Genomic DNA, 18,256 nt, shown 5'->3' with positions numbered 1-18,256 from the left:
TTTAGAGGCGCGTTGCAGACATTGTATACATTGCATTCAATATAAATTAAGTATACGAAAAAAATTGCTTTCGGGATTTGGATCTCTGGATGAAAAAGGATTGTGTTAAGAGTGATTACAAAACTGCGCGAGTATAAGTTAATGTCAAATTACAGGATAGAGCTGCGCATGCGCCAATGAAGCGTAACTAGTCGTCGGAGCTCCACCTCCTCTCACAGATAAACAGGAAGAAGACAAACACACCAACAAGTGAGTACATAGACAGGAGGACCACACTGTTAAGCAACACACTAGGTAAGCGGCAGAATAAGTATTCAAAACCGCCATTTAATACAAGTTGTATCAGCAACATTTAAGTAAAGACCAGAACATGCATAACATGGTCTATTAGCCTCTGGGGGCACAGGAGCACCGATACCAGGACTGCACTGGGCAGACTGACAGTAACCGATGTCGTCAAATGGAAATTTTGTCAAGGGAGTCACTTCCGCTTTTTTAAATACCACAGAATGGAAGTAATTTAAGTATTATGTGTAGTAAAGCATTTCATCATAATCCCTGTTTAGCGTACACCTGGTGAGAGGTATTGTGTTCAGTCATGTGAGTGCACCTCTGTGTCTGTCCACAGAACATTTAGTATTCTGCTGCAGCAAACTGCATAATACTCCTGTTTGCTGTCACTTACACTCCCATTGACGCCTTACTGCTCACTCGCCACAATAGAACTACCAGTATTCACAGTGCTGTGCCTCTCAACATGGTGGATTTATAAGACGACTTCCAGCACCTTGCTTGCATGACGTTACATTGCGGCTTGTTTTTGAGGTGTGGATGAGGCTCTCAACATGGCGATGGCTGAAGGTGCTAACAACACAAACTGTGCAAGCAACATGGGGTCACTGGCCATGCAAGTTACAATGATTTGCATTGTATTTTGTGCTTGTTAATCTCTGAAATAGTTTTGTAACCACCTGTCTACAACTTTGTTTGTAATTTTGTTCTAGTGATGTGGGCTGAAAAAATAGGGAAACAGTTGGGCCACCCGACACGTACAGTGGCAGGGTGGCTGGTCAGTAGGTACCTCCAAGTGTTCAACCACATTCTTGAAGAGAGTGCTGTGCAGCTGTGTGGGATCCAACCTGGGGACACAGTGCTGGAGCTGGGTCACGGCCCTGGTCTGGGTCTGCAGTCAGCAGCCAAACTGCTCACAGAGCCCACAGGCTGGCTAATAGGGGTGGATTACTCAGCATACATGCATCAGGTGAAGTATAAATTCTGACAGAGTGGAATAAAGTATTTAAATTAGTTTCTTTATCACACATATACCTTGAAGATTGTTACGAACTGTCTTCTATCATGCCTAGCCACACACCCACTGTAAGCCTTTCTGTAAGGAACACAACAAACACAAGCTGGGAGAACATCAGCTGGGTCGCTAGTCTGGGACTGTATTGTAGCCTATTTTTAGGGGGCTGACATTACTCACATTTGGAAAAGTAGAACATTTCTCTCTTTCTGTTCTGTACAGATGGCAAGTGAGCGATTGAAGGCATGTGTAGCCAGTGGGAAAGTGACTCTACACCACTGTGATGTCGCGAAAATGCCTCTGGCAGACAGCCTTGTGGATAGAGTATTTCATTGTAACTGCTACTACTTCTGGCCTGATCTCAGGAAGGGAGCCACGGAGATACACCGTGTAATGAAACCAGGTAGAACATGATGTTGTCAGTAAGACCAACAAATGTGCAACTTTTAAGCATATTTGTTGTTCAAAATAAAATATGTCTTAGAATGTCTAGTGATTTGCACATGACTCCTAGTTTTGACTTTCTAAGCAATCACTGTCTTTTTTTATGCTTCTCTCCTGAACCCACCCAGGCGGTGTGATGGTGGCCGTGCTGAGGCTGTCAAGCATTGCTGCTATCGCAGCAAAGCAAGTGTTGCCAGGGGAGAACTGGCGGCCAGAGGCCTACATGGCAGCTCTGAGAGACACTGGCTTCACTGATGTCAGGATGGAAGACAGACGGCACAAACACATTACTGTTCAGGCTATCTATGCTTCTGCCTCAAAATGAGATTTAAACCAAACTGCAAGTGTGAGATTGTGTGCAGTCTAACCACTTTTGTGATTAGTAGGATTTGTATGTATACATTTATGAGTCAAGTTATACTTTTTGAAGATCGGAATGTTATAATGTTTTGTAATAAACAAATACATCATCAGGAATGTATCTTGACTAACAAATGGCTTTAATCAAGCCAAACAAACAGTCAGAATTAAGCTTGTAGATCTACAAGTTTTATAATCCAAAACTAACGCCACTATATTCATGAGGATATTTGCACAATCAATATGATTAGGGTTTTGGTATTATAATGAAACTGGAAAACATCTACATAATATACATGCTGGGAGGACGCTGGGCTTGAAACAAAGGGAAGAAAACATCATCAACCGTCTGAGAATAGACTTATGGTCTTAACCATATTTTTTATTATTATTATTATAAACTCCGCCCACTGTTGAGACTCCGCCCATTCCTCTCTACCGCCATCTGCCTGATGGATCGTGGAGGTCTCCATCGTGGAATATGCCTACTATAAACTATTCATACTAAATCTGTCCTTCTGTACACATGACATCTATTGCACCTGTCCATCCTGGAGAGGGATCCTCCTCTGTTGCTCTCCTGAAGGTTTCTTCCCTTTTATCCCCCTGAAGGGTTATTTGGGAGTTTTTCCTGATCCGATGTGAGGTTTTGGGGCAGGGATGTCTATGTGTACAGATTGTAAAGCACTCCGAGACAAATTTGTAATTTGTGAAATTGGGCTATGCAAATAAACTGAATTGAATTGAATTGAATAGGGGGACAGCAGGCAAGACCTCTGTATTTATTCCCCCTGCATGGTCCCTCCTCCCACACTCCAGTCCTGCTGGTGGCGCTAAAGCAGCGCCAACCGCCGAGAAACCGAAGAAGAAGAAGAAGAAGAAGAAGAAGAAGAAGAAGAAGAAGAAGCAAAGGAGGGAAATCCAAAACAGACGAGCTATAATAACGCCTGTTGAGTCGGAACTTCAGCGCTTGAAACCGGATTACAATAATTTATTGGGTTTTAATATCGAGTAAATAACAGATTTGTGTGACTACGGTGTGGTTGTTGGATTCCTCAAATAAGTCCTGATTGAACTGAGCAAAATGCAGAAGGCTTCGCGTTTGAAGCGCGAGCTTCAGATGTTGAGCACCGAGCCCCCTCCCGGGATCACATGCTGGCAGACCGAGGAGCGGACAGACGATCTCCGGGCACGTACGTGTTCTCAAGCATTCAGCACGTACAACAAGTCACCACGTACACATGACGAGCTCAGTATGTCTTCCAGCTACCTGATCGTGTCTTATTGTTTACGAACAGAGATAGTGGGCGGAACCGATACTCCATATGAAGGTGGACTCTTCTCCTTGGAGATTAATGTCCCAGATAGGTACGTTTTCTCAACGTAAGCATCTGTGTGTTCCCTCTCCCCATGTTGATGTTATAAACACCTGTCCTGCTGTTTTCCTCTTGTAGGTACCCGTTTGAACCTCCCAAAATGCGATTTTTGACCCCCATCTACCACCCAAACATCGACAATTCAGGGCGTATCTGCCACGATGCCCTCAAACTCCCACCAAAGGTTGGATTTTATCACCAAAAAAACCCACAAAGCTGTTATAAATTTACGTCTGTCATCTGGTTTTGTTTGTCTGCGGTCAGATTTGTATTGTTTGTTTTTGTGTTTATTACTAAGGGGGCCTGGAGGCCATCCCTAAACATCTCCACAGTCCTCACCTTAATTCAGCTCCTCATGACTGAGCCCAATCCAGATGATCCACTCATGGCTGATATAGTGAGTCACACATAATATGTTATACACAGCTGTCATACTATCTGGTAGAGTAACATCATTTTAAAACTCAATCACACTGTCATTGTTTTATTTGTTTTGTGAACATTCTAATACTAATGTATATGTGACAGTAGAGTAGTCTTTTCTTTTTTAGCCAGAGGTTTTGTTAAATGGCAAAATAACTTGTTTGTATTTCAGTCTGAAACACTTCTACTACTTTTCACATAAATACAGCCTCTTGCGGTTTTTAAATTTCACATTAGGGCATTTGTATTTTGCGTACTGTGAGCTATTGCGTATCTCCGTTGTGAACACATTTAAAGAGACGGGCAATTTTTTTGTATGCAGTCATCAGAGTTTAAATACAACAAACAGCTGTTCATGGAGAAAGCCAGGAAGTGGACACAAGAACATGCTATTCAGAAGAACATGGTAAGTCTTTCAGATTTATTGGTGAAGCAGGTGTAATTTATTTACTGTTGTACATGGTTCCTCTTTCACGTTTTTAATTACATTATGTACTGACCTTGGGTAGGTGCCATTGTTCTTAGTAGGTGACATGTGTGTCACTTGCTCCGCAGCACTGTCCATAACTGTCCAACATGGTATTGGTTCTATGTCGCCCACTAGGTGATGCTGTTGTCCCTCAATAGAATGTTTTCTACGAACTGAATAGTGACTTACAACATAGTGATGCCGACTGTAATTTTTATTCAAATGTGACCTCCACAATTCACAATTTTCAGTTTGTGGATGTGGGGGAGCATATATTGGCAATGTGGTGTCATTGTCTAAAATAGTTTGTAATTGTCTCTGTTCAGGGAGTCTTGAAGGACAACAAAGACAATACTCCAGTTCAGAAAGCTTCATCCCGCAAAAGAGAGGCTTTTGAGTTGGACCAGGAGGCAGCGGAGCCACCAAAGAAAACTGTATAGTTTCCATCTCGCTTGTCAGAGCCACACACAGGTCTCCTTTCCAGAGCAAACATTCCTTATCCACCTGCTTGTAAAGAGTAATATTTTTAATTGACTGCCAATACCTACTTATTTTCACTATATATGTATTGTTATGCAATCCAGAAATAGCCACATATTTATATGTATACATTTGTATCTTTGTCTTGTGATAATAAAGTTCATTTTAACACTAATTGATTGAACTCATTTCATGCATTACAGATTGTTTTTGTTGTGAGCATGTGTCTTTCACAGTAATGGCATAAGCGGAGTGGTTGATAGTATATACAGTATGAAGATAATTATTTTATTCAAACATATGCATACCAGTTGTATAAAAAGTATGTACATCCTAAATAGCAAGTTTTTTGTTTTTTTACAAACTAAGGATTTATTTCTTAATATATAAAATTATATATTTGCTGTTTGTCATATAAAAAGGGAGACAAACGTGAGTCAATACCATGCTAGTTCAGAGGTAGTTACTTTGTATGTACATATTTCTAGCCTACTCTGTAGAAAGATAGCTACATTCCATTCAGTCTGTATAACTGCTTGCCTCATATTGGGCACATTTGCATATTTGAGAGAATCATGGAAACCGTATGAAGCTTTTGCATTTTGCTCCCACAAAAGAAATAACATTCTCATAACGGCTATTACACAGTTGCAAAGAAATATCTGACTAACATTTCTATGAATGAAAAACAGTAGCTTAGTCTGGTTAAAAAAAATCCTGTTGTGACTCCCTTTCTTTGAAGCAGACCTTAGCAATAGCATAGAACTTATATTTAAAATACCACCAACCAATCTGTAACCTCTAAGCTGCATGTCTCATGATCACATTTCAGAAAACAACATGTACACTTACATTTCTACTGGCTCTACCTTAATTCCCTCTGGCTTAGCCATTGATTTGTCTGATGCGTAGATTTTCCATGTAGTTAACAGCTTTTGTTTGAGCTTTCTTTTTGTCATGCAAGTCCATGACTCAAGCAGTCCACTGGGGAGTGTCTGAAATTGTCCTTTTATTTGAACAGACATGTTGTCGTGGGGTGTTTCCTTTTAATCGTCTTTACTTTGAAGGGAACCTTTAGTTGCACTCTCCATTTTCAGAGGCACTGTGTTGTGTTCTCAAAGACGTCTCTAGAGTACTCTACAGTCTCTACGGACACATGCTGAGGTTCTTGATGATTGATAACCCAGAGAGGGTCTTGCTGTCCAATGGTGGTCCTTTTTGTCTCCATAGTGTCCCAGCTAGCTTGGAGGCTCACGGATGAGAAGCAAGAGAGGCACTCATGGATGAGTGATACAGGGGGCAAGTGTTATGAATCACATCTTGATCTAAACTCTTGAGGCATTCCTCATCGTTTAGGCTCCCTCCTGTCACCCTGTCTCTATCTCTGGCTGTGGGAATCTGGCAAGGAATTAGAGGAACAGAGGAAGTAGTGGAGCAGTGGGAGAACCTGATTCGATCCAGTTGTGGTTCGAGAGAGGACCCTCCACTGTAAAGGGCGTCAGCGTCAGCAAGTGACACCCGTGAGGACGAATCGGAGCAGGAGCTTTTTTCTGTCTCCACAGAAACCAGCGAGTCCAGTGTGGGGTCCCGGCGTAGCTGTGGACGCGCTTTAGGGTGAGGCCAAAAGAAGAACTGGGTGTGGTCTCGTGTGAAAAGTAGAAAGAGGAGGGGGTTGAGGCAGGCAGGCAGGGGCTGGAGAAGCAGGAGAACTGATTTTAGTACTTCTTCGCCAAGCGATAAGAGACCCAGCAGGGAGCAGAGGGAGAGAAAAGCTACGGGTACATATAGGAGGCCGTTAGTAAATATCAGCCAGGCAACGTGTTTAATCATAGCACAGTCCCATAAGCCCTCACACTCTCCCCTAAGTAACTCCCAGTAAAGGCGAATGTATGAGCCTGTGACTATGAGCAAGCACAGGGTGTTCATCATAATAAGCGTCAAGGGAAAGCCCAGGGAGGATGGTAGTCGAGAGGACGGGGGTGGCAGAGGGGAGGGAAGGCAGAAAGGAGAGGACCCGTACTCCCCAACTCCTACCAGTGGGAGAGATGCAAGAGTGAGGGAGAGAGTTAGGCAGAAAAGTGCACATGTGCGCACACTCCCAAGGGATGGGGACTTCCCATACGCACGGGCACATGTCACGCTCACGCCACACTGCACAGCTGCCAGAGTCAGCAGCAACACGCTTGCTTGAGACGCAAACACCCAGACCCATCCCGTTGCCTGGCAGCCAGGACCCCCCTCCCAGCGGGCACCGTGGTGACCAAACTCTCCCAAGGTTAAAGCATCCACAAGGGCCAGAGTGCATGTGCACACACCCGTGAGCAGGTTGGAAGCCCCCATGCAGGCCACAGTGAAGCGGAGCGGTGACAGGTAGCTGGGTGAGCCGAAGAGGGAGAGCAGCAGCAGGGAGTTCCCCAGAAGAGACACCAAGGAGATGGACCACAAGCCCACACGGACCAGCCAGCTGCCCAACAGAGAGTCACAAGGGCGGAAAGGACCTGCAACACACAAATGCATTTCTTTACACTGTAGTCACAAAGCTATGTGCAAGACAATTGATAACAGCCTGACCAGCACTGAAGGTGTGATATCAGTTACCTGGAGTTGGTGTGCATTGGACACTGGTTTGTAGTTTGGATTCCTCTATTTCCAGTTGGAACTCCTCCAGGTCAGGGTCATCTGGAATAAAGCATTGTCCGGGTTAGTTAGTGTCGAGTTTTATGACAGCATATTCTGCATATGGACATATACACAGCACAGTTAGTTTGTGTGTGGTACTGGCATCACGGGGTTGGTGCACTAAAGGAGATGATTCAACATTCTTTTGCAATGAAATAAACAAGATTATTTGTAGAAATAATGGGCACTTGACATGACTCCACAATTTCAGGTGAATACATTTTAAGCGGTGATACGTCATGGTTTAATCATCTTTTGTTATTGTATCTTTTGATGTACCACACACTTGTTGATTTTTGGTTTTAATGGTGTCGGTATAATGGTTTTCATTTCAACTTAATTTCGGCTTATATTTAATTCCCGACTACTCCAGTGTAAGTGTGTGTCAGCCGTCATTTAGCTGTGGTTTCAGCGAGGCACTGACATGTTTCAAGTGGGCTTGTGTCAAAAATTTGGCAATGCGCCCACACATATGGCCTCAGATTCCTGTCTTTAATTTTACCCCTATGTCCCAGGTGTGCGCGTGTGTGGTGTGGTGTACTGCATATGTGCTCACACAGACGTTGTAAGGGAGTGCTTTCTCACAGTGCGTGTCAGCGTGGATAGGGTACATAGCCACGGTCCTCCTGTGTATGTCCTCGTCAGGGTTGCTCTGCTCTGTGTCCCATTGGCCGGCTGGCTTGTAGCTGTCACAGGAACCATACACGCAGCACTGGTAGGCATAAGGCATCTCTATTACCCTGCAACCAACAGATGGAACAGTATTGACACTTGACCAAGAAAAACAAAGCTACAGCAGATGGTTTAACAAGTGCACAAAGAAAGGTGCACATATTGATTTGGATGTGAGCGGGAGCATTACTCGCTTAACTTTTTCATGCAATATTGGATATTCACTGTAATACTTTAAAGTGTCCCCAAGTGATTATGAATCTGTTGATTACATAGAAAAAATACGGCTAAATGACCCATAATCTATAGGGACATGTTTCTGAGGTTGTTATGGATGGTTGTACGCCAATATTTAGTGTTCATATACAGTGTGTTTGAATGGCTCTCGCAGGAGTTGTGTTTTGGATGATGATCGACAGTAATGACATTGACACTTGATCACCTGCCATCTCCTATATCTTTGAAACTCTTTCTCCATTTTCACTGCACCTTTCCAGGCCTTTGGGGATCTTAGAAACAAGAATTAACTTGCTGCTTCCTCTTTGTGGAAGTTTAGTTCAAGAATGGCTTGCAGGGATACACTGTAATTAGTTCATTGTCAACCATGCATGACGGCTTTTGTATATTGAAGAACATTTTTAGAGGAGGGATAATTGGAGGGATGGGAAGTGATAAATTGTTCTTTACAGCCACAGGTTACACACCTGGGTGAGTAGTCACGTTACGTAAGTTTCTGATAAGAAACAAAAATATAAAGAAGCATTAGGAGGTGTATGTATGTGTGTGTGTGTGTGTGTGTGTGTGTGTGTGTGTGTGTGTGTGTGTGTGTTTTTTACCTCATGCGGGGGAAGTAATCAGGACTGAAGGACTCATATAGTTCCGTGTTCCCCCTCAGCTTGAGATGGGTGAGACCCCCTAAACCTGCAACAGGCACTGAGCTGAGACGGTTCTCCGTCAGGTCCCTGAGATAAATATGGAATAGAAATTATGAAAGAAAGAGAAGAGGGTTAGTGTCAGGTGAGGCCAAGTCAGTCCTTACAAAATGTGTTTTCATTTCACATATTGCCGAGGGTCAAGATTCAAGATGTTTTTATTTGTCACATACACACACAGGGTGTGCAGTGAAATGAAAGTGGCAATGCTCAGCAGGAATGTGCAAGGGCAACAAGTACACACTATTTACAATAAAAAACAACACAATATTTACAGTAAGTGTGTGTGTGTGTGTGTGTGTGTGCCTAAGAGGGGCAGTTGTGTGGGTCTATGTGGGGGTCCTGGTGAGGTCGGAGTTCACAGTCCTGATGGCCTGAGGAAAGAAACTCCGTCTCAGTCTCTCTGTTCTTGCAGCGTGACTACGGAGGCGCCTGCCTGACCGCAGCAGCTGAAACAGTCTGTTGTTGGGGTGGTGAGGATCCTTCATGATCCTGCCGGCTCTGGTTCTGCACCTCCTGGTGTACAAGTCCTGCAGGGTGGGCAGTGTAGTTCCAATAGTGCGTTCAGCCGAACGCACTACTCTCTGCAGAGCCTTCCTGTCCTGAGCGGAGCAGTTGCCAAACCAGGCTGTGATGCTTCCTGTCAGGACGCTCTCTACAGCTCCAGAGTAGAAGGACTGAAGGATCCTCTGGGAAACTTTAAATTTCCTCAGCTGCCTGAGGTGGTAGAGGCGCTGCCTTGCCTTTCTCACCAGAGTGTCTGTGTTCGTTGACCATGTCAGATCCTCGGTGATGTGGACTCCCAGGTATTTATACCCGCTCACCCTCTCCACAGTAGTCCCGTTAATCCCCAGTGGTGAGTACGTCCTCTGTTGTTGTACCCTCCTAAAGTCCACAATCAGCTCCTTAGTTTTGGTGACATTCATGATGAGGCTGTTGTCCCGGCACCAGAGTGACAGATCAGCAACTTCCTCCAGGTAGGCCTTCTCGTCGTTGTCGGAGATCAGGCCCACCACCACTGTGTCATCCGCATAATTGATGATGGTGTTGGAGCTGAACCTGGCCACACAGTCATGTGTGTACAGGGAGTACAGAAGGGGCTGAGGACGCAACCCTGGGGATCCTGTGTTCAGGGTGAGGGGTTTGGAGGTGTGTCTGCCCACCCTGACCACCTGTGGCCTGGCGGTCAGGAAGTCCAGGATCCAAGCACACAGGGGTGTTCAGTCCCAGCTCAATCAACTTGCCGGCCAGTCTGGAGGGACTATGGTGTTGAAAGCTGAACTATAATCAATGAACAGCAGTCTCACATAGCCCCCCCTCTGGCTGTCCAGATGAGAGAGTGTGGTGTGCAGTACCTGGGAGACAGCATCATCCGTGGATCTGTTTGGGCGATAAGCAAACTGCAGCGGGTCCATGGAGGAAGGGAGGAAGGCGCAGATGTAGTCCTTTATCAGCCTCTCAAAGCATTTCATGACCACCGAGGTGAGGGCCACCGGTCGGTAGTCATTCATACATGCTGGAGAAGCATTATTGGGCACAGGGACAATAGTGGATCTCTTGAAGCAGGCGGGGACCACGGACTCAGCCAGGGAGAGGTTGAATATTGTGGTGAACACTGGAGCTAGCTGGTTAGCACAGGTCTTCAGTACTCGCCCAGATATGCCATCTGGACCTGCAGCTTTCCTGGTGTTCACCCTCAACAGAGCCCTCCTCACACTGTGCTCGGTCACAGAGTGTGTGTTCATCCCCAGCGGTAGAACTCACCTCGGCTACGCTTAACGGTGTTGTTGTTAGCGGCGAGCTAGCGCTGTTGTTGCTAGCCTCAAACCGTGCATAAAATGAGTTCAGGTCGTCCGCTAGGGATGCGTCGGCACTCACCATAGCGCGGGGTCTGCTCTGGTAGTCTGTGATAGTCCGTAGCCCCTGCCATAGGCGCCTGGTGTCGCGCTGCTCCATCTGTGATTCCACTCTGTCTCGGTACCTCCTCTTGGCCTTCTTCACCGCCCTCCTCAGTCCATAGACCGCTGCCTTGTACTCGTCCATGTTGCCGGATACAAGACCGGAGTTATAGGCAGCATGACGGGCGTTCACAGCTTCACGGATGGATCTATCAACCCACGGCTTTTGGTTAGGAAAGACCCTAACTTTTACCGTGGGGACGATGGTGTCCGCTAAGCGTTGCTATGAGGCTCATTGCTACTTCCATAAACTCGCTGGCGTCACTGGAACTGGATTGTATCATGTCCCAGTCAGCGACACGCAGAGCGTCCTGTAGCTCAGCCTCTGATTGGTCAGACCACCGCTTTACGTTCCTCGTCACTACCGCTTCCCGCGCGATCTTTTGCCGGTACTCCGGAAGCAAGAAAATGGCGGCATGGTCCGATTTGCCGAACGGAGGGAGAGAGACAGCCTTGTAGCCTCTCTTGAATGGCGTATAGCAGTGGTCCAACGTTCTTTCCCCTCTGGTAGCACACGTAATGTGCTGGTGAAAGTTCGGCATGACTTTTTTTAGGTTTGCCCTATTAAAGTCCCCAGCCACCACCACAGCCGCGTCGGGATACTTGTTCTGATGCCGACATAACACATCATGTAGGTCCGATAGTGCTACGTCGGTGTCCGCTTGTGGTGGTATGTAGCGGCTGTGGTGATGACCGAGCTGAACTCCCGGGAAGGTAGAATGGACGGCATGAGATCGTCAGATGTTCCAGGTTCGCGAGCAGGAACGAGAAAGAGTCTTAATGTCCTTGGGGTCGCACCACTTGTTGTTAGTCATGAAGCAAACCCCTCCACCCTTAGATTTACCAGACTCTTCCGTTCTGTCTGCACGGAAAACAGAGAAGGACTCGGTTGGGCATATAACTCGATCCGGCACCAGCGGGGTCAGCCATGTTTCCGTCAGACAAAAGATGTTACAGTCCCTCATGTCCCGTTGGAATCTGATCCTTGCCCTAACATCATCCATCTTATTTTCCAGAGACTGGACGTTAGCAAGAAGGATGCTGGGCAGAGGTGGACGGTGGGCTTGAACTCTCAGTCTGTTCGAATTCGCTCCGTTTCCCTCGATGTTTTCGTCGTCTCCCGTAGTAGCGGCTCCACTGTTGTTGTTGTGGTTCGCTCGTACAATCTCCGCCGGCCACGCTGGATCGATGGAAAAAGTGGACAAAAACCCTTGTTTTGCGCAAAAGTTTATGTCCAAAAGTGTGCTGCGGTCGTATGCTGTTAGTGCCGATGTGTTTGTGGCAAAGAAAATATTTAAAAAAAACACAAAAACTAAAAGAGCGCACAATCTCCGCGGAGCTACCTCGACGGCGTCTGGACACAGCCGCGCCATCATCCTTGTCTCTTGCTCTATCAGATTCCCTCTAGGTAACACTTCCTGTCAGATGTATTGTATCTGCTTGTTTAGCTGCGCATATTTTACACAATGAAGCAGTTTGTATTGGCATGACCTGAGATGAATATCCTGGCCCCACTGAAGGGCTTTTCAAACAATAATTGCATATCAGTGTTCTCTTTAGACTGAGCCAAAGACAACATGTTTTCTGCGTCACACACAGTCAAGTATGGGGTGTTTGTATAAGGCGAAGGCGAACACACAGCTTCACTTTAATTTAAGATGCACACATTTGGCATGCTTTCTAGGGGAGGAGATTGACACTTCTTAACCCTTGTGTTGCCTTCGGGTCAATTTGACCCGATTCAATGTTTCACCCTCCTGTCGCCTTCGGGTCAATATGACCCGATTCAATGTTTAACCCTCCTGTTACCTTTATATTTACTAACATATTTTACCCTTGAGGTCAATATGACCCCAGCTATTAAAATCTCCAGAAAATTATTAGAATTAATATTGTTTTCCAAGTTTAAGTGTGAGGTACTTTATGTTTGTTTGTTGACTCCCGAAAGAACACCGACATTAAACATTGAATCGGGTCAAATTGACCCGAAGGCGACAGGAGGGTTAAATATTGAATCGGGTCAAAATGACCCGAAGGCAACACAATGGTTAAGGACCAGAGGAAAGAAGTGGAGAAGAGTCTTCGTGATTGAAATGTATACGATGTGTTTACTCACAGTTTGATCAACGAGTGAAGTGAGGCAAAGGCATCCAGGTGGATCCACTCGATCACATTACAGCTCAGATCACTGAAACAAGTCAAAGTAAAGTTAAAGGGACAGAAAGGAATTGTATTTACACCAGGAATAGTGCATCTCCATCACCACTAGATGTCAGTAATAAGTCATAAGTCTCCATAGTTCGACCCTGTTGCTTCCCAACCTTTTTGGCTTTGGACCTCTTGAAATGAACCAGGCAATGTCTACTTAAAACATCTCATCCTACGAGTAATACTAGTGATTTTCTTACCACAGACTTTTTTAGGTTAAACTATCATGTAATTAACAAGGAAAAAAGCTTTGAGGAACATTTGGTTGTTAAGAATTATGTTTTGTTTTGCATATTTCCTTTCCTGTTAATCATCTGTTGAAGCCTCAGATATCTTGGGACCGCTCGGTGTTGGTAACTGATCTGGACGATGTATTTGAACAGTATTGACTCAGGTTGACTTACAGTGCTCTGAGAGAGGTGAGCTGCTGGAAGGTGCTTGACTCTATCCTCTTGATTTGGTTATGCTGAAGCCCTCTGTTAGGAAAAAATACACAGTTGGTGGCCATGGGAATATTGGTAAGAGTCCAGGTAAACAGTTGTTGATTTCTGCATCGTGTCTGCAATTATGTTGGGTGTTGAACTCACATCTCTTGCAGTGCAGAGCAGTGGTAAAAACTGGGCAGATCTTCAATCTGGTTGTAAGACAGCTCCCTACAACAATTCACAAAGCACATATAACCACAGTGACCAGCTGTGGATTTATAGCGTGGGAAATTATGGGGGTGACAGGATTATTTGAGTTAACAGTCGGCTCTGTGAGCAAGGCAATATAGCAGGACGGTAATGTCTGGGGTGTGTGTGTGTGTGTGTGTGTGTGTGTGTGTGTGGTGGGTGGTGGGTGGGGGTTGGTTGGATTTCATAGCACAGTGATCGTACAAATGATTGCTTGGTGGCACAACTCTCCACAGTTGGGTTTTGTGTCTCAGTTTTTATACCTCTCACGCCCCTCCCTCCCATGTGTGTGTGTGTGTGTGTACTCACAACACTCTGAGGCGAGGCAGCTGCTCACACAGATCCAAAGGGAGAACTGAGAGACCGGCCCGAGTCAGCGTCCTGTCGAGAAAAGGAGAATCCTCTGATCATTGTTGAAGTGCAAGCAAGCGAACGGCTCTGTGAGTCTCACTTGGTCAGACAGAAAGCTGTTTAGGTTCGCCAAACCTGTCACTGGCTTGCATAACTAGTTTACCCCGTGTCTGAATGTCCTGTACCGTCCCTTTCTCCTAGAATCCTAAAACTTACATATTCACTCTTTTTTTTAAATTTCTGCTTATCTTTATCCTCTTTTTCCCTCATGTATTTGGACTCTTAGGATTGTATCTCTGTCTTTTCTAATTATTTGCTATTGTGTGTGATAAATCCACACAAGATGAAATCATTCCACACGTGTGATTGTGGGGACAAAGGAGACACTTACAAAATTTCCAGGCTGGTCGTTCCTTTCAAATCAGGAAACTCTTGAATCTGGGTTGCCCCATTAAGAGAACTGCAGTAACAAGGGAAAAGAGTGTCAGAAAAAAAATCTCTCTCGCACACACACACACACACACACACACACACACACACACACACTTTGTCTAACAGCTCATTTTAGCCATCAAACCTTACCTCCAACATCAACACAGGCTGTTTTGTCTGTCTCAAAAGACATCATAAGTCACACCATTCAACATGTTCTTACAACACACTCGCTCTTACCACATCAGCACGGCAATACACGAACACAACATCATTCTGTCGGCCATTACACATGTCCATTCAACTCTCAGGGACTGAGGATGATTTTAAACAGTGTTTGGGCTAACTCACTGGAATGGTTCCTACTGACTGCATACTCACAGTGTGTGCAACTTAGGTAAGAACTGGAAAGCAGACTTCCCCACAAACTGGATGGGGTTTTCATAGAAATGACTGCAGGAAAGAAAGAAAGGGAAAATTATGTATGACATATTTTGATTACTTTGTGTTTAGGAATGTTTATTTAATACAATAGCAGCATTAAGCGGCATTGAGCTCACATGGTTTGAAGATGAGGGTTTCCCACGAAAGCCCTCTCAGGGATGGCTTTGATATTGTTGTTATGAAAGCCCCTGCAAATATAAAAACATCGTTAATGAGAGAGATTATCAATATCTTTTAGATTTTGTGAATGTGTGTGAGTTTAGAAGACCGAGAGGCAAGTCGTTTGTCCTCATGTTGCACCTGCCAGTGCACAGCTGAAAAACATTTTTGGATAAATGAGATGTAAACACGCACACATATGCTGCATCTGTGTCGCATATGCACAGTGTGCAACATCTGCTGAAGCTGAGGGAAAACATGGTCTGTGTGTATGTGCAGGCGTTTGAGTGCGTGGGTGTGTAGCCAGCACCTGCTTAGGGCGAGAGAGATTGTATCCGAGTGCCACATTAAAATCACTTAACGGGATTACTTGGGATAACGCAACCATGATAGTCATGTCAGGCAGGTGTGTGTGTGTGTGTGTGTATGTGCATGTGTGTGTGTGTGTGTGTGTGTGTATGTGTATGTACTCACAGTTCCTGAAGCTTACTCAGTGTCCTGATGGCCACAGGGAACTCCTGCAGGTCATTGTAGTTTAAATCCCTAAGAGAGAGAGACAATAAGATCAACAATGTTGTTTAAAAAGTATATAGATAAAGTCCGATAATGGAGGTTTTATTTCTCTGCAATCCTAATTTAACCATATTCTGTATTTCCGGATGTGAGAAAGTCTGCCTGATTGCATATGTATGCACAGCCATTTCCTCTCCACTCTGAGCGACTGACAGCTGTGGAGTGTGAGGTTTGGAATTGAACTTTGACCTTTGTTGCTCTGACCTGACTATTTAGGTCTGTCACTAATTAGTTACCAAGGAAATGCTGTATAAAAACAATCATTGCTACAATTTAGTTGACACAGCACATACTCAGGTGGCAGGAAAATTATTTTTTTAATTGTATTTTTGTCTGTACTTGAGTATGTACTGTAGATATGCTTCTGAACATGGGAAAAGTGTACATCTGTGCATATAAAGTATGCATTTTGCCTGAATAAAGCATGTCCCTTGATATGCGTGCTGTTTTTGAAGATTCTTAACCCCTAGGTCAAAGAATAGATAAAAGCACCGAGTTACGGTCATCTGGATGTATTTTTATTTGTTTCAAGTGAATGCCTTTGATAAAGCTCTCTTTGATATATATTTCTGTTTCCCCCCAAGTATCAGTGGATGCTGCGAAATGTCTGTCTGTCTGGGTTCGCTCTGTCTTGTTTGCACATGCAGTTCTGTTTTCCAGCAGTCCCCTGGACGGCTCCTCGTAGTAATGATTTTATAATGCACACAAGGGTTGGGGAGGGTTGTGGTCATGCAGATGGTCTCTCATATTTCTCATAAGCGAAGCCGCTGTGAGAGATTAACCCCTCATACCAGCGCAAACCCCACGTCAATGACACCTGTCATCTTATCCCGCTGAATCATCGATCTCTGCTCGCCGCTGACGGCTCAAACACTTTAACACTCACTATTCTGGTCCAGAGAATTCCATCCCTGTTTTTCTCATTCTTTAGTTTTCCTTCATTCCCTTAAGCAGGGCTCTGCTGACTTACACCCTGGAGCCTCACATTTCATAATGGCTTTTAAGTTGGGTGTTAAGCTGGACATGCGCTTTTGAGTGCACAGGCAGACATACTTGCTTATCTACACACACACAGACACACACATAAACACACACACACATGCATGTGCCCACACACATGTCTATAAAAAGGAACGCATTATTTTTTAACATGTCAACAGGTTGTTAAGCAGCATGCCAGAAACGGTTTTCATCAGACCACCGTGAACGTTGCAGGAGACACAGTTTGACTGTGTGAATTTCTCTCGCTTTCTTTCTGTACCTCTGTCATAAGGCTGTTAGTTTCCTGTGGTTTTCACATTAGTCTGTGGTTTCAATCCAGTTTTCAAAGCTACGGCACGCACTCTCAAACAACTGTAGCCAGGCTGAGCCATATTTGACCTCAGCACTGCTTAGCAATTACTGAGAGGTGTGGATGTTACGTCAAAATAATCAGAGAAACATTTCATCTTCATATTCCTGTCATTCATTTGTTGGTTATGGTTTTGAGAACGGTGGTTTGGTGGTATGGTTTTCATCATTATCATTATTAATTTTGGCACATTTGGTACATAAGATTTATTAAAAAAATTCATTTCAGGAGTTTGTTTGTGTGTGTACGTGTGTGTTTGTGAGTAGTGAACATGTCTTGAATTTAAATTGCAATATAATCTATCTAAAAAGCATGTGCACATGCACCTGTGTCCAACTGTGATTGAGTGTGTGATACTCACAGTGTCTCCAGACTGTGCAAACCTTCAAAACATCTCGCACCCATGCTCTGGATGTGGTTGTTATGGAGATGCCTGGGAAAAAAACCACACATATTTTTCAACAAATCAGCAATTAAGGTCTCTAAATTGTTTCCACACTGGAATCACCACCAACCTGTTCTAAGTCAACGGAATGCATATCTTCTCTGGAAAATTGAGAAACCCAGACTCGGGAGTTTTAACTACACAAATCATGATGTCACTTACAGAACGACAAGGGCGGTGAGGTTGGTGAATGCATAATCTGGGATGTGTGTGATCTGGTTGAGGGCCAGTGTCATGGCCTGCAGGGAGGGCAGAGAGTCCAGGGCCGTCCCCGGGATCTCTGTGAGGGAGTTGTCGTCCAACCACAGGTGTCTTAGGGAGCGAACCCCCCTAAAGGCCCCAGCAGGAACCTCAGACAACAGGTTAGCATCCAGACGCCTGCAGGGTGAGAGGAACTGAGCTCAGCAAGATAATCACCAAGTTTAAGTATGTTTGCTTATCTGCAACCGTGCTTTTGTGTGCAATAGTGGTTGTATGTCGTGGCAATGAAACACTTTGGCTTATGAAGGCTTTTATGAGA

At 44.8% G+C, this 18,256-nt stretch overlaps 3 protein-coding genes across 8 annotated transcripts in view; 2 read left to right on the top strand and 1 right to left on the bottom strand.

The window, feature by feature from the left end:
- Positions 1-31: 31 nt before the first annotated feature.
- On the top strand, positions 32-2,223 carry zgc:194242 (uncharacterized protein LOC100005854 homolog). Of its 4 annotated transcripts, none has more exons than XM_056422835.1 (4): positions 32-249; positions 1,005-1,261; positions 1,529-1,709; positions 1,879-2,223. In XM_056422835.1, coding segments are annotated over exons 1-4 (636 nt in total). In that variant the 5' UTR covers positions 32-248; the 3' UTR covers positions 2,076-2,223. The 4 variants fall into 4 exon arrangements, with proteins under 4 accessions (XP_056278810.1, XP_056278812.1, XP_056278809.1 ...); XM_056422837.1 differs by lacking the exon at positions 32-249 and adding an exon at positions 280-294; XM_056422834.1 differs by lacking the exon at positions 32-249 and adding an exon at positions 304-861.
- An 807-nt stretch (positions 2,224-3,030) lies between these two features.
- Positions 3,031-5,033, top strand: ube2t (ubiquitin-conjugating enzyme E2T (putative)). Its single transcript, XM_056422847.1, has 6 exons — positions 3,031-3,303; positions 3,409-3,478; positions 3,565-3,670; positions 3,785-3,883; positions 4,232-4,315; positions 4,705-5,033. Exons 1-6 carry the CDS (start codon positions 3,195-3,197, stop codon positions 4,816-4,818), a joined length of 582 nt encoding a protein of 193 aa, XP_056278822.1. The 5' UTR covers positions 3,031-3,194; the 3' UTR covers positions 4,819-5,033.
- A 92-nt stretch (positions 5,034-5,125) lies between these two features.
- Positions 5,126-18,256, bottom strand: part of LOC130199356 (leucine-rich repeat-containing G-protein coupled receptor 6) — a 38,371-nt gene continuing 25,240 nt past the window's right edge. Inside the window, exons 5-18 of one of the 3 annotated variants that reach the window (XM_056422779.1) lie at positions 17,899-18,114; positions 17,653-17,724; positions 15,842-15,910; positions 15,325-15,396; positions 15,146-15,217; positions 14,724-14,792; positions 14,291-14,362; positions 13,895-13,960; positions 13,712-13,783; positions 13,216-13,287; positions 9,046-9,171; positions 8,123-8,277; positions 7,457-7,537; positions 5,126-7,356 (exon numbers count right to left, since the gene is read on the bottom strand). In XM_056422779.1, the coding sequence (XP_056278754.1) occupies positions 6,110-7,356; positions 7,457-7,537; positions 8,123-8,277; positions 9,046-9,171; positions 13,216-13,287; positions 13,712-13,783; positions 13,895-13,960; positions 14,291-14,362; positions 14,724-14,792; positions 15,146-15,217; positions 15,325-15,396; positions 15,842-15,910; positions 17,653-17,724; positions 17,899-18,114 (2,461 nt within the window). In that variant the 3' untranslated portion in view covers positions 5,126-6,109. Of the gene's footprint in view, positions 7,357-7,456; positions 7,538-8,122; positions 8,278-9,045; positions 9,172-13,215; positions 13,288-13,711; positions 13,784-13,894; positions 13,961-14,290; positions 14,363-14,723; positions 14,793-15,145; positions 15,218-15,324; positions 15,397-15,841; positions 15,911-17,652; positions 17,725-17,898; positions 18,115-18,256 lie in introns of those variants that run through there. The other 2 variants (XM_056422780.1, XM_056422781.1) reach the window with 2 other exon arrangements.

Source organism: Pseudoliparis swirei, chromosome 9, assembly GCF_029220125.1.
Source record: "Pseudoliparis swirei isolate HS2019 ecotype Mariana Trench chromosome 9, NWPU_hadal_v1, whole genome shotgun sequence".
NCBI lineage: Eukaryota > Metazoa > Chordata > Actinopteri > Perciformes > Liparidae > Pseudoliparis > Pseudoliparis swirei.
The sequence above is the reverse complement of the archived record's forward strand: the minus strand, read 5'-3'. Positions and strand labels throughout refer to the sequence as shown.

Bases quoted from the DNA above. Each gene is read 5' to 3' on its own strand.
- zgc:194242 (XM_056422833.1), top strand. From the start codon at position 832: ATGAGGCTCTCAACATGGCGATGGCTGAAGGTGCTAACAACACAAACT. The intron at 908-1,004 runs GCAAGTTACAAT...ATTTTGTTCTAG, and splicing joins AACATGGGGTCACTGGCCAT to TGATGTGGGCTGAAAAAATA. The intron at 1,710-1,878 runs GTAGAACATGAT...GAACCCACCCAG, and splicing joins ACACCGTGTAATGAAACCAG to GCGGTGTGATGGTGGCCGTG.
- ube2t (XM_056422847.1), top strand. From the start codon at position 3,195: ATGCAGAAGGCTTCGCGTTTGAAGCGCGAGCTTCAGATGTTGAGCACC. The intron at 3,304-3,408 runs GTACGTGTTCTC...GTTTACGAACAG, and splicing joins GACAGACGATCTCCGGGCAC to AGATAGTGGGCGGAACCGAT. The intron at 3,884-4,231 runs GTGAGTCACACA...TTTTGTATGCAG, and splicing joins ATCCACTCATGGCTGATATA to TCATCAGAGTTTAAATACAA.